This window comes from Triturus cristatus, chromosome 8 (assembly GCF_964204655.1).
Source record: "Triturus cristatus chromosome 8, aTriCri1.1, whole genome shotgun sequence".
NCBI classification, from domain to species: Eukaryota; Metazoa; Chordata; class Amphibia; order Caudata; family Salamandridae; genus Triturus; species Triturus cristatus.
The window spans coordinates 313,920,364-313,937,630 of NC_140591.1; the positions used below are offsets into that span (position 1 = coordinate 313,920,364).

General features: G+C 43.9%; 1 protein-coding gene across 5 annotated transcripts in view; it reads left to right on the forward strand.

Annotated features, from left to right (window-relative positions):
• Window positions 1–11,249, forward strand: part of SGCG (sarcoglycan gamma) — a 967,353-nt gene extending 956,104 nt beyond the window's left edge. For all 5 annotated transcript variants that reach the window (XM_085621587.1, XM_085621590.1, XM_085621588.1 and 2 more), the window contains one exon: window positions 10,347–11,249. In XM_085621587.1, coding sequence (XP_085477713.1) covers window positions 10,347–10,520 — 174 coding nt within the window. In that variant the 3' untranslated portion in view covers window positions 10,521–11,249. The remainder of the gene's footprint in view (window positions 1–10,346) is intronic.
• The last annotated feature ends 6,018 nt before the right edge of the window (window positions 11,250–17,267 follow it).

The window sequence follows — 17,267 nt, forward strand, 5'->3', positions numbered from 1 at the left end:
GACCCGGTCTGGGCATACCCTGACAACTTACAGCGAGCAAAGCAAACACAAGGAGAGGCAAGTAATGGCCACCTAAGTATTCCAAATAGTCATGGAAAGATTGTCATGAGGGATTGAGGGTGTACAATTTTTACAAGACTGTATATATTAGTGGTTAGCAAGAACATAGTTGATAACAAATTAAGAGTTAGATTGGTCTTGAATTCTCTTCAAAGAAGTGGCATGACATTTAAAGCTAAGAAATTATATTTTATGAAATCAGAAATAGAGTATTTAGGACATTTGATCATGGGAGAAGGTGCAAAATCCAAAGAGAGCTTTGATAATGGTGTCAAAAGTGATGACAGGAGATTCTGGAATCATAGAAAGACGGTTAAGTGTGATTTACTAGACAGTGAGATATGTGGGAACTTGGGCATGGTGAGTCTGGAGTAGCTCGCAAACTGAAATATTCAAGTTGGTGGACTGCAATGAAACCCAAATATTTGGATGACTGTGCGAATTACATTTTAGTGGTTGAGCATAGCTTTTACAGCCGTTCTAAAAGTACATAATAATTTGCATATTGTCATTTGTAAAATAGTAATTTAGGTGGTCAAGTTATTTTTTTTTTATAGGAGAGGGGTGTGGCATTTTCCGTATATTGCAGTAAAAAAAATGTAGAATATAGATTATATAATGTATGTTCTTAAACAGTAGACTTGTACAGTAGAGCAGTTGGACTCTAGTCTGCAGCAGGTGTTCTGCTGATCATCCACTGACCTCCAACTATGCCCGAGGTTCTTCCAATACCATCAAAATACCCTGTTTTTTAGCCACTGTATGCCTTTATGGCCTGTTGCTCTCTGGCAGTGTTGGTGCCGTGGAAGCATCAAACACGTCCATCACCATTTTGGCTATCACCTTTGACTCTGCGACTTCTTGGAGCTTGAAAATCCCAGGGTTCCCAGAGCTGTTTACATTGGGGGCACACTTTCACACCTCCAATGCTCTGGACCCCTGGAAACTATCCCCAGCAACTGGGGTGGGTGAGCGGTGTACAGAGCTCAAATAAGGGCAGCCATGTTCCCGCCACCCAACTCCGCTCCTCCTCAGCTACACATTTTTAATCAAGTGTTGCCATGCTTCATTACGGTGACTAGATGAGAAATACTAGCGCCTAGCTGCTTTGCTTTGCACAAGCCTTATTAATGAACATAAATCAAAATGTCTTAACAGTAAAGTTTAATTTAAGTCAAAAATCATAGTTCATTCCCAATACAGGATCCACATCAATTCATACACGTGTACATAAATAAAACATAACATAAAACAGGTTTAGTTAATGGTACACATTAATTAATACAGCCGGGCCATTTTTGACCTTTCTCTGATATACCAGTACATTTGTCGTTCTGGTATACACTAGATGACTATTAAATCATGGAAAATTGTGTTATAAACATGCACATCAATCTGTTATGTAATACAAAGCGAACTATGATATACCTAAGTAATCTATAGGTGATATCTAAAACAGACATTTATTAATTGTTGTTGTATTATTTATGTAGTTATCATGTAACTTAATACTGTGCTATGGTATCTAATATATTTAGATGGTCTTTTGGCACTAAATAGTTACAGGACTGATGTGCACAGTCTGAGCCTGGGTGACAGGAAATCTGAAGTTCGAGGGTGTCTTCTACTGTGATATTTCTCCGTGTAGGAGTTACAATAAAGACCGTAACAGTTCCTCCTCCTCCATCCCCCAGATCGACCCCCCACACCCTCCTCTTCCACACACAACGCTCCAGTGAATGTAGAAGGGAGGCAAAAAAGAGAAATGCTAAGGAGTGGTCACACAGAATCCCTACCACTTGGAAACGGATTGATGGCTGTAATAAGCTGTGGCTTTTTGAACAAGCATTGGCATAGCCAATAGGTCTCGCCTTTGGGGCCTTATAAGCGTTTAACCATACAACAGTTAATTTTGTTGCCCCAAGGATATTGTGCTGCAAAACTAAATACTTATAAGTTCCCAAAAGCGAGACGTATTGGCTATGCCAATGCTTGTTCTTCAAAGGACTTGATCTTGCTCTCTTTTTTTAAAGGCTGCGGTAGGGGGGCTGATTGTTTTAAGTTTAGATGAACAGAAATGAAGAATAGACTTTGGCTTTCCCCACTAACACATTACAGAAATATCAAATACACCAGAACCTCACTGCAATGATTAGAAGGACAGAGGAGGGAGCAAGCAAGGACATTAACAGCCGACTGTGCAATTGGGTGCAAGATTTCAGCCAATAATGCAATATTGGAAATGACACCACACGGAATACAGACACCTGTTCTTGGCAACGGTCAGTGTGCAAGGAAGGAGGCCGTTTAAAGGCCAAAACTGCAATAACAGACAGAATGTGGTATTCAGATAAATTGTAGTATCCTATAATGATTTGACTGGATGTTTCAATGTGTTTCTGTTCCTGCTTTCATTTCTAAAACCTCACTTCTATTGTCTTTTTTTCTGACCACCAAGATCCTTCACCAGCTAAGTATCCGTCCTAGCTGCTGAAGTCCTGACGTGTCAGGTGTGCTGGCCTGTGTGACACATTTCACATAACACCTGAAATCCAAAGAGAAATCTCTACAAAATGGAAGCCGCAGTCCGGAGCACACAGGCTGTTGTAACAAGGAGTGGAGCGAGAAAGCATGAACAAGGGCACATGTTAAAATTAGTTTGCAATTGTAAAGGATAGCACTAAACTGATAGATTTACTGGTCACAGCAAATGAGCTATCTCTTAGGGAGGACATGCCATAAATGCCTAAAGAGAGAATCAGAATCGTATGCGGTATGGGTGCCACGTGTCTGCTTGGACGTTAGAGAATACTAATTTCAATATTCGACTTTCTCCACTTCATAAATCTCAAGAACACAATAATTCACATGCAACAGTTTGTCAATCCAGGCATGTGTCCCAAGAATAGGGACAGCGAGAGCGAGCTGAAGTGGGACTGCAAGAGCACAGGAGGAGGAGGAGGCATTGGAAACAAATCAAAAGACGGGGCGGCAACAGCAAGCCTGGGAAAGTCGTGCTCCAAGAATGCCATTGCAACTCTAGGGTGAATGCGGTGGTGGAGAGCAAGAAGTCACAGGGGCGGGGGAGCAAACATTGATCAAAATGAACATTCCCAAACTGAAAGAAGCATTGGCATAGCCAACAGAACTCGCCGTCTTGCTCTATTGGCTTAGCCAAAGTGTTTTCCCATGCTGAGTAGCACAGGTAAAACTTTAAAAAAAGAAGGGTTTTGCCGATGCAATGTACCTTTTACACAAAAAACAAGCATTGGCCGTGCGGCAGTAAAAGTAACGCCGTGCGGCCGTGAAAGCGAAAGGCATCGTGATCACTGTGTAAGCGATAGTCATCTCGATGACGCGCTAGAGCACACGAGGGATGCGTGTGTGCTTGTGCGCATGACAGCAAGCTGGTGTCCGCTTTGGTAGCACTTCGAAAATCAGCTACTAAATGTCTCGCCAGCGCAGTGCATGCGCTGGTTCAGGCGAGACCTAAAAAGGGAAATTATTGCTAGTATCTAGAAGGTGTAGTGGCATTGTTCGTCTACACCAAGGAAGAAGAGATGGGGGGAGGGGCTCACTCAAGGGCCATAGAGTTGCAGTCTGGTCTAGAGTGAAAATACCCCATGAAAAGTAAGCCAGGTGATAAGTGACCGACATCCTGCGTGGTCCAGTGGACTAAAAACAGAGACAAATATTAGTCTGTCCATTAATAATCATTAAATATGTCAGTCACCCATCGTAATTATAAGTTTAAATATGAAAAATATTGCAGATTCATATTCTATACCTTTCCTCATTAGGTCTTTGGTTTAGGCATCCAGAAGCATACACGATATTGTGTATTTAAATGTACAAACACATGTATGATGTGGATATACCCATGAATGACACACTCAAAGACTCATGTAGATTACTCCATATGCTTTTCAGTGGCACCTGCACAGTAATCACTTGCGGTCAGGTTTACTATGGGTTTGAGCCGGCGCTCGCGTGGCGCAAACTTGCGCAAAATGACACAAAGCGATGCATGCACCTTTTATCCAGCGTAAAGGGCTTTTTCCATTGGAAAATGGCATTTTCCTTTGCTTTGGATCAATTTGGTTAATGGACATTACTGAGGGAAGACTAGCATACACACCTACAGGTTTAGACGCAAAGCCTTGGCTACTAATATAGTCAGACAGAACTTTGCATCAAAACTAACCCCTATTTGAAGCAGGCAAGGAAGGGGAACTGCATTTCAAGAACAGCTACATCCAATGCATCTAACCCTTTAACTGTTGTCCATCCATAGGGATTTGTAATGACAGGGTTTGTTTAGGTGCAAATCCCAGGCTGGACAGCATACACTTTCCTCTGCGTAGTGGAGTGAGGCTGTGCGTGTCGCAAGGCAGCCTCTTTGTGCGCAGACGCTTAGAGACTGCAGCAGGCCAAAATTAGTGAGTGTGGCTTCACCCCCTTCACAGTTAATTTGGATGCTGAACCGCCTTGTCTATAAAGGTTGTAAATCTGGTTGATCTTCAAGCCATGAAGATACTTTTCGCACAAATGTTAAGCATTCTGCACTATGAAAGCAAGGATATGCACAAGCCTTTGCAAATACAAATAACTTAACAAGTTCAGCATTTATTGATTAAAAAGAGCCCCATCCCCATGCAGCCACACAGTGCACTTTGCGATGTTGCCTTGTGTTACTGAAGGTACCACATCCATTAGATTTCCTGAGTCTCCCCAAAAAACTGACCTATTGGGAGGAAAAGTAAACTGTCAGGTGTATCTTCTAAAATAATGCCGTAATGTGACCTTGTGTCCCATATTTGGTATTATATGATTATTTTAGAGGTCACCGCAGTGCATGGATCACACCCAGCACCAGGAACCCTGGTTCTCCTACTCCCACCACACAGATACACCACCACCGAGTTCCGAGCCCTGGACCCCAGACTCTGCAACAGCAAATGCTGTTGCACCTCTCACAATCAATGATAGAACCTTTCACCTGCCTGCACTGTCTCTTCTCCTGCAACACCGGAGCACCCACATGCATGATGACCACCACAATGCCAACCACAACCGCTTTGTAGAAACTCGACTGCTTCCCCCTCAGCACATGATCACTCTGCAAGCACACCACTGAAATCTGGGACATCATCACCACACTCACCCCTGATGTAATTTTTCTCACTGAGACCTGGCTCACCCCCACATCCGGTCCTGACATTGCCTCAGCAAATCCCGATGGTTACACAATAGCACACCAAGACCACATCAATAAACACGGATGGGGAATCGCCATCATCACCAAAGAAAACATCCACTGTACCACCACCCGATCGTGGAACACCTCCGTTTTAAACTCCAAACAGCAGGCAAATCCACCATCAGGCACCCACGCTTACAGACTTCCAAGACCATGCCCCAGTTTCTGCAACACCATTCCTGACTTCATTGGCCCACTCGTCATATACTCCAAGGGCTACATCTTCCTCGAACACCTCAATTTTCACCTCAACAACCTCAATGACACCAACTTCGCCCAACTCCTCGAAAGCATGAACAACATCGGACTCACCCAACTAGTCACCAGCCCCACACAATGCAGGACATACGCTTGACCCCATCTTAACGGGCAGCGACAAAGTCAAGTACAGTCATGTCACCGATTCACTTGGACAGACCACACTATCATCCACTTCATCATAACCAAACCACCACCCAGTGCCCCCCACCACAGCTGGAGCAAAGTGTCAGAGAGCCTCAACATTTCCCACACTGACACCGCACCCAACCTAGAACAGGCTGTCAAAAACTTCACTGCCTAGATCACCAACTGTGTCGAAGAGTCATTACCCACCAAACCCAGCAAACGCAAAAAATCCAATAAACAGGCCAGATGATACACCACGAAGCTGAGAACCGCAAAATGCAACTGCAAGCAACTAAAAGGAAAATGGTGCACCAGCAAGGAATCCGCAGACAGAGCCACTTTTAAGACTGCCCTCAACCATCAGCTCCTGGAAGAGATGAACAAAACTACCCTGGCAGACCATATCAAAGCCAGATCCAACCACAGTAAAGAACTCTTCAACATCATTAGGGAGTTCTACAACCCCCCAGCCATCAAAAACATCATCACTGCTTCCCAGAAACTTTGCAACACCCTGGCAGATTTCTTCCATGACAAAATCTCCACCATCTACAAGAACTTTAAACCTTAGTTCACCTCCTCTGACCTCGTTGGCCACTTTATCCCACAGAAGCAAGCCCAGATCACCAACTCACCTGGGACAAGCTTATCACACAGAACACCACAGCAATCATGAACTCTGTCCACTCAGGCGCTCCTAACGACCCCTGTCCTCACCACATTTTCAAACTTGAGAGCAATAAAATCCTCAGCAAGCTCACTACTCTCTTCAATGCCTCCATCACCATGGCCACCTTCCCCGAAGAATGAAAACACGCAGAGGTCAAAACTCTTCTCAAGAAACCATCCACCGACCCCAGCAAATTCAAAAACTACTGTCCCAGCTCTCTGCTCTCCTTCCCTGCCAAAGTCCTCAAAAAAGCCATCAACCGCTAAGTCACAGCACACCTGGAGAACAACCATCTCCCGGACACCTCCCAATCCAGATTCCACACCAACCACAGCACCAATACCGGCCTGATTGCTGCCACCGATGACATCACAACCCTTCTCAATCTGGGAGAAATGGTGGCCCTGAGCCTCCTCAACCTCTCAGCAGCGTTCAACACCATATCCCACCTCACCCTGATCAAAAAACTACATCTAATCTGAAACCAAGGAGATGCCCTCAAGTGGATTGGCTCCTTCCTCACTGGAAGAACCGAGGAAGTCCACCTAACACCATTCACTTTGGAACCCAAGAACATTATCTGTAGTGTTCCTCAAGGCTCGTCCCTCAACTCCACTCTGTTCAACCACTAAATGTCCCCCTTGGCCAACATCATCAGAGCCCATGAATTAACCATCATATCCTACGCAGACAACACCCAGCTCAACTTCTCACTCACAAAAGACCCGACCACTACGAGAGCCAACTATCACAGGTGCATGACGAGAATGGCCGACTGGATGAAAAACAACTGCCTGAAACTCAACACAGACAAAACAGAAGTGATGATCCTCGGCAACAACACAAGACATACCATCATTCAAGCCATAGTCATTAGTGGCCTGTACTACAGCAATATACAATGTGCAGGAATCACCGCTCACCTCCTGAAGAGACTACAAACCATAGAGTACTCCGCGGCCAGATTCCTCCTCGACCTCCCCAAATGGACCCTCATCACCCCTCACACAAGAATGTCCTCTAACTTCCCACACAGAAACAAGATCAATTCAAGATACTGATCCACACCTACAAAGCCCTGCGCAACGCAGGACCAGCCTACATCAACCACCGCATGAACTCACACCAACCCTCCAAACACCTGCTCTCTGCCTCCCTCTCCCTTGTGCATACCCCCTTATCTGCCATAGCAACAGTGGAGGATGCTCCTTCTCCTCCCTCATGGCTAAATCCTGGAACAACCTCCACCTCTCACCTAGAATTCTGGAAGGCACTCAAGTCCTGGATTTTCAACTGAGCCTGCCTTAAAGCAAGACTCTCACCACCTGGATACCGTCATTGGTAATTTGTCGCGCTTTATAAATCCAGGCCTCAAATTGGATCTTTCATGTTCAGCCTCCTTTCTCAGCCCTGCCCCAATTGCTAGAGTCTCTCATACCATGTTCATGCATTAAAGTCTATGGATTTAGAGGTTTCAAAGCATACATAAGCTACTGATTTGTGAATTCAACTAGCATAGAACTTGCACATTGCCAACTTGCACGCAGACATTTGGCTATAGAGTCCCAGAAATTGGGAAAATCTTTTTCTGGCAATTGCAACATGAGCAGCTGAAAATGAACAGTTAAGCACATTAAAATGCTAGAATTAAAGCTAATAACTTCATATAAATAAAGGCCTACCTCTAGTCCCATCTCTTTTATATTTACTAAATCAAGCATTCAAATTCTTTCAAATTACAAATAATGAGGATGTCAACATGTTTCAAAGCCTTTGACGCATGAAACATTATCAACCATGTAGGAAAAGTCTGTTCATATACGACATCTTCATATCCACTACTCTCTAAACTTGCCCTTACAACAATTTGTGCACTCATCCACTTACTTATCAATATATATGTACACTCACTCATACTTTCAAGCATCTGTTCATACACTTTCACCCTGGCACTCAATTACTCACCAATTAATTGACCATATCCGATTCACTGTCCATTTTTTCCACACTGCTCCTTTCACTGCACCCGTCTAACCTTCCTACTGCTGCCCCCACTTATTGACTTATCCTCACAAACTGCCCTTGCACTCTTTATTCATTCACTCACCCATTGCTTTCATTGTCCACCCATGCACTGGTTCCATTCATGCATTCTCCATTTCATAAATGTGCTCTCTCCATTCACTCAGCCATTGATTCATTCTCACATTTATAACTAAGCCACACACATAAACAATGAAGAAATAGGCTAAACTAATTGGCTTTGGCAATTGCTGATTTTGTTCCAACCACCATAACTAAGTTTTAGTTTTTACAGATTATTTGTATTATTTTCTCATGAGGTTATGTATATTTCTAATATGATATGAATCATTTCAATAAAGGTCCACAGTGGACTACTTCGGCCACCTTATTCACCACAGGTCTTTGGAAGCAGCCGAGTAGGTATAGGAGTGAAACCGATATTTAAAAACACTAAAACAGCACTCCTAAAGGTCCACCAGACAATGGAGATAAGCATTAAGGAGTCCAAATCAGAATCCTTGTGGGCTAACAGCTAGATCAAGTATAAGGGGGAAAATCGCAACTACGATACTTGGATAGAAAAAGGTATATGCTTCCCACACCAACTCAAGAAGGAGACACCCCCAATTACATTCGCTGACCTTAAAGCAACCCACCAGCTGGAAGACATAGACCTATATAGATTCCTAAAGATAAAAACAGCCCTGTCAAAGGCAAGTCTAGCCAGCAACCAACCCTCGATCTTCCGCTACGTAGCAAACATCAACAAACTAGGCCATCAAGTCTCGCAACTATATAAAATACTACGCCCAAAAAACACCAAAGTTAACACCAAAACAATCGAATACTGGGATAAACATATCCACCCCGCTAAACGAACGTGAATGGAAAACTGTGGACCTCGGCCAAGCGAAACAAGATCACCCCAGTCTTAGCACAAACAAAACCCTGGCTACTCCACAAAACCTTCTGGACCCCAGATCGCTTACACACACTAGGCCTCAGGGAAGACTCCCTCTGCTGGAACTGCAACACAGAGAAGGGAGACCTAGCACACGTCATTTTCCATTGCCCAACACTCAAGGCGTTCTGGGGAAGGGTGTTTGATTTCATAGACAATGTGTTTAAATGCAAGCTAACAAGAGACTTTGCCTCCCTCACCTTTATACGTACTGATCTCTCCTCAGAGAGAGAGAGGGAACTTATGGACCTACTTCTGACTGCCGTGGTCAAACTGGTACTAACCAACTGGAAAGACACTAGCAAAACCAGCTACAAAGGGTGAATCAACTGGGTCACTCACCTCAGAGGAGCAGATCGCTTGGCATTGCAACACTCCCCATGGAAAGCATCAACAAGGGGGCTATGGGAAACGCGGGACAGGTCTCTGGACCCCTACAAACCCCCATAGGAAACCACCAGAACACCTACTGTAAACGATCCAAAAGCCTGCAAAAATACGGACCGGGGAGACTCGGAAACTAGCCTGAATATCTCGAGCTGAGACAAAACGAACAGTAGTGGACATACTGGATGCCAATGTATTAAGCCAAAAAATGTATACCTCTCTATATGCCTGTCCTATCCTCTTTCTCTCTCTCTTTTCTAACTTTTCTATCCGCTCATCCTGCACCTACTTCTCTATCAAAAATCTAGCCAGCAAGGGGGTAACCACCTAAGAACAGTAATGTACTAAGGTTTTTTGACAGCCGTGGTTAACCACGCTACTGCTTTTGTGATTGTATACAATTTATTTAAAAAATAATTTTTAAAAAAAAGGACATTGAAAAAAATAACAGAATGAATGAATTAATGACTAGATTGCATGGCGTGTAAAAAAACATCTTTTGTACAAGTTAAATCACGATAACAATTTCCTGTATTTCAAATAAGTATTTGGTTCTTGGTGTAATTATGGATACATCGTTTTTGTCTTCTGTTTAGATTGTGCTTGATGCTGAAACGGTGCGACTTCCCAAGCTGCCTCAGGGTTCAAGGGGCGATGCCGGCAGCGCTCAAGGACTTTACGAGATCTGTGTGTGTAAAGATGGCAAACTGTACCTGTCAGTGGCTGGCGTGAGCTCTACCTGCCTGGAGTACAGCCGGGTCTGTTCATGAAGCTCCCCCAAAGGATTTGGTTGCCTGGATATTATCAATGAAATGGACACCACCAACTGGCAAACAACCCTGACTGGCGACGGACACTCTAACAACAAACTCACTATAGAGCTGCACGGCTAAAAACCCAATTGGAAAGTCTGGACTGTGGGAGAGAAACACCCACACCTCTAAACACATCTGTATGGTGTTGCAGAAGAGCACAATTGAATACCAATATCCCCGGTGGAAGCTTTTGAGAGTCAAGGCATGCACTGAACTCAACTACGTCACAACACCGTGGTGCGCCATGAGGGGAGAACCAGTTTCTATTGCTACTTTCCAATGACCGAGTTCGAGTCCACCACACAAGCTAATGTCACGTAAACAAACATCACTTTCGAATACATTAACTCAATTAAAACATAGACTCTCTAATTGGTCACTTCAACCAGTGCCAGCAAATGTTCTATGCAATGTTTCCTGCAATAACACATAGGCTACATACTGTCATTTCTGCATTTTCAAGCAAGTGTAGGTGAAGAAAAAAAGAGACCGAATTCCGCAAAGGCTTCTTAGTTAGTATTTTCATAAGCACCAGTAAATTACGCAAAACCATTACATGTTTTAAATTCGCCGGAAGTATCTGCAAATGAATGTGTGTAACAAAGAATGTAGAGCATTGAACGCGTCCATGCAACTATGAGTGGACATTTCAAAATGCATTAAAGAGAATTCTGGTTTACAAAAGGTCGCAGAATACTCATTTGAGATGTTCATGAGATTGCTCAAAGTAAATACAATTGGTATTTTTTTTTAATTAAGTCATTTTACATATCTGAACTTTTAAACGACATCTTCCATATAAGGTAATTTATTATATATTACAGAAATGCCGTGTTTAACGTACCTATCACACTTTTATTGGTATCTATGTATGTTCAAAATAAAATACATACCATCATGATCCATGCATACAGCACAGTGAATAATACAATAAGACTTGGTCACTTGAGTATGCCCAATGTTGTTGTTTCAACCTACAGATTTCCTACACACCAATAAGGTTTGTAACCTGTTTCTAGTTTATTTATCCTGTTGTGACCCCCTGATGCACGATTAATCCGTCTCTGTACTGGATAAACGTATTGCCCCTGAAATCCACCTAGGAGTAATTATCGATGACTGACACCCTATTTTGCCAGGAGCAAAGGAAAACTTTGAAGGAAGTAAAAGCGTGGTTGTGGCTATTTTCAACAACATGGAGTAGTCTGTAACTTAACCTAATTCCATTTTAGAACCACAACAAAAGGTGATAGCCCATCTGCTTTCCTGCCTCAAGCAACTTGTACTTCAGTCTTCATCGGCAGTGCTCTCACCCGGAAACGATTCCACCGTGGTTTTATCGAGCTAAAAATGCAAAATACTGCTTGATAAATCCACTTGATTCTTTGACAGTGGACTTCCCTACTCCTTCATGGACTACTAATGTGTTATGCATTATTTGAAGGGTGCAGCAGTTCACTCCACCTGCTGAAAGCTCGACATATAGAAACCAACTTAACTGATAGTATAACTTCGCCACCCGCGCAATCTTTCAGACCATCACTCACCTGGCATTTAGAGTCAAGATCGTTGAAAAATCATATATGTTCTGCATTGCAGCTATGACTATATTACCCACATAGAGGCATTTAACACTGACAAAGCCTTTTTTACCTTACGGCTGGTAATCTTGAACATGTTGGCCTGTAATGTGATATCGTCTGATGAGGTCAGTATTGCATCATAAGTGGCTCTTAATGCAGGAAGTGGTGGAGACCAATGCTCAAATGGCATTCATTGGCAGTTTTCTTTACTGGAAGTCCTTCTACCATTCCAACGAATATCAATTTGCTCACATGGACACCTCTAGGTCCCAAAAGATCCCTATCACCTGCAGTGTCCCCCCAGGGTTCCAGACTGTCCTGTGCCATTTCCAGATTCTATGGAACCGCTCTGTGCTCTAATCACAGATAAATGCATTAAGATTCACCAATATGACAATGATATTCAACGACACTTGAAAGTCTCCACTGCTTTAGACACCCAGTGGCTTTCACACTGCCTGCCCCTCATCCAGACCTGAATGCCCAGCCCTACCTGAAGCTCAAGCCAACTCAACCCATACAGAATTCCTTTAAACAAGAAACAGTACGAGCCTGGCTCAAAGACATGAACCTTGACAGCTTTGAACCTTGACCTTCACCCAAATGCCAAGCCCCCTGGACTCACACTGGACTCCAACCTCACCCTCAAGGAAAATATTGCTAAAAACCAGACAGACTTATACCAGCTTTCTCTTCTGTAGAAAGTGAAACTACGGAACTTCTGTTCAAGCCATCCTATTATGGAATCTGGGTGGTAGTAATGCCTAGGTCCATGGCCTCCTAGACGCGGGGGACTGCCACTCTCTAAGGGCATCCTCCATGCTGCAGCATGTCTCATCCAGGGCCCGAAAAAATTTGATCACATTACCACCGTCCTGATGAAACTTGATTTGCTCCCCATGCTAGTCTACAGCATCTTGAAAACCAGTTGCATCATTAGTAAAGCCATTGTAACCAACACTACCGCTTATCTGACAGACAAGCTAACCATCTCTGGTGATTCCCGGGAAACCCACAGCAAGGACCCCATCATACTGCAGACAGAGAAATGTAAAAAGAAAAGAACAAGGCAGTAGTCCTTTTCCATCTATGCACTTAGGATCTGGGACAACATCCCTCTATCCACCAGGACCTCCCAAATGCTGCTTCAGTTTAGGAAAGACTATTTAAAGACCACTGCATCACAATGCATTAATCATCCACAAACCAGCTGGCTCTTCTAGCCCCCATTGACGTTATTTATTTAAATTTTGTTGTCCTCATTCACCTCAGTATCTAATGACTTGTACCTTTGATTTGCCTTATAAAAGAAAGATAAAACAAATCCCCGGAGGGAAGGCAAAGGGTTCAAGCATTTTTCCTCCTGCTGGTATCCCTCTCTCACCTCGTCCGAACCTTGCGGCAGCTGCATTGGATCAAGCCGATATACGAAGGGGGGGGGCCTTGCAGCAAAAGCGGAGGGTTATAAAGGTGTAATGATTGGACAGATATTTCGATCTCTTATCCCTTTTACTTTCAATTGCCCCCTGCCCACCTCTGCAATATACCCCACAATCTTTTCTTTTTGGACCCCATTCCCAATAAGTCCGTTCTGGACACACAAAACATGGATTCTAGCCACTCCAAGTGTCAAGTTGGGGTTTCTCTGACCTAATTCCGGCAACTTTCTCTTCTAGCTAGTAGGAGCGCATAAAAAGTTCTACTTCCTCCCAAAATCTATTAATCTCTGTGCATTGATAAAACATGTGGACATCTGTCGCCTTTTCCCATCTTTGACAACTTCTCGAGTGTTATATTTGCCCTGTGGACTGAAAAGAAGTGGTTTCTTTAAAAAAAAAAAAGCAGGCTTGACAATAGAAAATAATATGCGCACCGATACTAGCCACGCATATTGTAAATCGCCCCTCGGAAAGCATCTTCCCCATAAATTTTCTGTCAGGGTAAAGTCTCCATCCATGGTGTCTTGTAAATCCCAATACCAAATGGAGGCTTCTTTCTTTCCTGGTGCTTTCACAGTAAGTGGTTCTTCTAAGTCATTTCCGATACCCAAAGGTCATTTCCAACTCTGTTCCCAACTCTTCAGTTGCATATATTTAAAAGGGGAGATTTTGTCCCCCAAGAGGTCTTTTAAATCATTCAATGCCAGTAGCTGCCCACCTTGAGTGATCTTTTCCCAAATGAGTATCTCAGCTTTTCTCATTGGTAGTGCCAGTTTATCCTTAAGACATTCCAGAGTCCCTAGGGATTCCCAAATTGGGGCGGAGAAGGAGTAGTACTCTAAGTTAGAACTTCATCTTATCATGTACAACATTCCGGCAAATGCATGAAGCAAATTTTGTTTGATTTTTTGAAGAATTTTGGGTCTCCAACTTTCAAGGGAACTCTGTCTGTACCCATCTTACTTTCTTTTATCATTGCCAAATACATAGTTCCTACATCTGAGCCATCAGATGTGTTGAAGAGCATTCTGGAGTTTGTGGTCTGGATGGCCCAAGTATAGTATTGACTGTTCGGTAGAGATAGCCCTCCTTTCTCTCTTCTCCCCAACTTTTTCCACGAGATCCAAAACCCCTTATGAGTCCAATGAAAGGCATTTATTGCCTGTTGTATTTTATCTATTGCCGCTTTCTCAAAATGTAAGGGGATAGTATTAAAGAGAAATGTGATTTTTGCAGTATCACCATTTTGATCAGATTAACCTGCCCAAAGATCGTTAGGGGGAGGTGTAGACAATTCTTCATTAGCTGCCCAATTTCTCTGGATATCTTACCCAAATTTATTTTGGGGATTTTGTTTATATCTTCCACGATTTTTAGACTCAGATACTTCATCTCATTCTTTTTTTTTTAACAACAGATTTTATTATGTCAATTGTCAAATACAAATGCAGAGCTCTGTAACCCAGAGACAGACAGCCACATGTTACACATAACATAGTGCGTTGACTTTTAATATATATATTATGCAAACACTAAAATAATAAGGAAACAAACCCCCAACCCCCTGCACTGTCCTTGCATCACACTGTTAATAACACAGATTCGCCTGCGCCTGAAGAAGCATATCCGCAGGACCTATAGGTCCAGAAGCGCAACTCCTACCCCACTTAACACTCAACTGCCACGTCCCTCACCTCAGGGGGCTCTAGGTCCAAACCCCGATACGTCGCCCACCTCTTCCAGATCTTAAAATGCTTCAGAGGGCACCCACGTGCCTGAAAGATGGGAACCTCCAGACACATATTGAAATCTAAACCATTCTTCCAAGCCGAGATCCGAGGTGGAACCTCAGCCTTCCAATTACGGGCAATGTCCCGTTTGTCCAGCGTAAAGCCCAGCAGCATCAGGTGCACTTATAAATATTTCCCCCCACCCCCTCCATTATATGTAACAGCACCAATTTTGGGGAGTACGGGAGCTCCCACCCCAAGATCTCCGCAAGGCAGGCCAAAAACCCCCTCCAGAACCTTTCAAGCGCCGCGCACTGCCAAATTGTGTGAAACAGAGTACCATCCGCCAAGCCACATCGTAGGCACACCGGTGTCCCTATCAATCCTGCTCTCACAACCAGATGCGAGTATAATATACACGGTGAAGATAATTAAATTGGATCAACCAAAGGCGCATGGCTATCGTCACTCCCCTAGGTGACGCAAGCGCTTCCGTCCAGTCCTCCTCATCCAGAGGACCGAGGTCATCCTCCCACCTCGCCCTAAGTTTATCTGAAGTAGTGGGGCCATTTGTCACCAAAGTTTGATATCTCTTGGAAATTTTATGGTCTCGTAGATCACCCATAAATACCTTAGCATCCACAGGACTAAACTCGGGAAGAGACTCCAATTCCCCAATGCTGGGAAGGATAGCGTGTCTAAATTGCAAGTATTTAAAGAATTGTGTTTTCGGCATCTGTTATTCTTGTTGGAGATCCTGGAAAGTTTTTAAAACCATACCATGCATAACGTCCCCTAGGGTAGAAATCCCAATAATATCCCAGTCTCAGAAACCCCCCAAGCCCGCAAGTTGTGGCAATCTACCATTGGACCAAAGAGTCTCCCGTGTCAGCCTGCCCCACCACCGCATCCTGCGCAGGGCCTGCCTCCACTCATGGAAGACTACCCTCGTGGCGGACGCTAGTGTCTTGTGGATAGGAGCCGAATACAAGACAGTATGGAAGGAATTGGATCCTATCTGGTACCGCTCCACTGCATATGCAGGATCAGAGCGATTCCCATATCACCATTCATTCAATATCAGGAGTTGAGAGGCCACATAGTATGACTGGTCATCCGAGGTGGCCAGCCCACCCCAATACGTTGACTGATAACACATGCGCAGCGCCACCCTGGGTGCCCTTCCCGCCCAAAGAAACTGTCCCAGGACCGAATTAACCTGGTGGAACCAAGAGGGCCTAACAGGGAATGGATGATTCTGAAGCTGGTATAGTAAGCGTGGCAACAAGACCATCTTAAAAATGGCTGACCGACCTGGAAGAGAGTGAGGCATATGAGACCACGTCCTCAATTCGTCGTGCAACCGCGCCCAAACCGATGCCATATTATGATCCCAGGCCTCCCCCCTGATGAAACAGTCAGAAAAACCCCAAGATATTTCATGCCAACTGTAGTGACCTGCACCGCTGAGGCCTAGGGACCCAGGTCCATCGGACGTCCCAGTGTCCACAACACAGACTTACTCGCGTTCATAAATAAATCAGAGGTCTTCCCGGATATTTCCATAATACGCAGAAATCTAGGTGTTGCGAAAAGGTCAACATGTTTCGCGCCTCTTCCTTTTTTGATAGAGTAGTAGCACGGCGGCACAGCCGAGGGACCTGCAGTCTTTTCTATCCCTGCTGTTTCCCTTTTCTTTTCACACACGAGACCGATATCCTTTTGGGATGGGGTTTGTAAGGTATACACATTGGGGATACTTTCCCCCCCCTTTTTTCGTTTTAAGTGGTGGTGGTCCCCTTTTCCCTCCCCACTCAATAATAATACACCCTTGTTCCTTATTTTACCCATTTGTCTTTTTGAGATAATAACTGAACATAGTCACTATAGTTGGATGTATGTGTATGTGGGATAGGCATAAAACTGTTATTTTAAACTATTAATCGTACT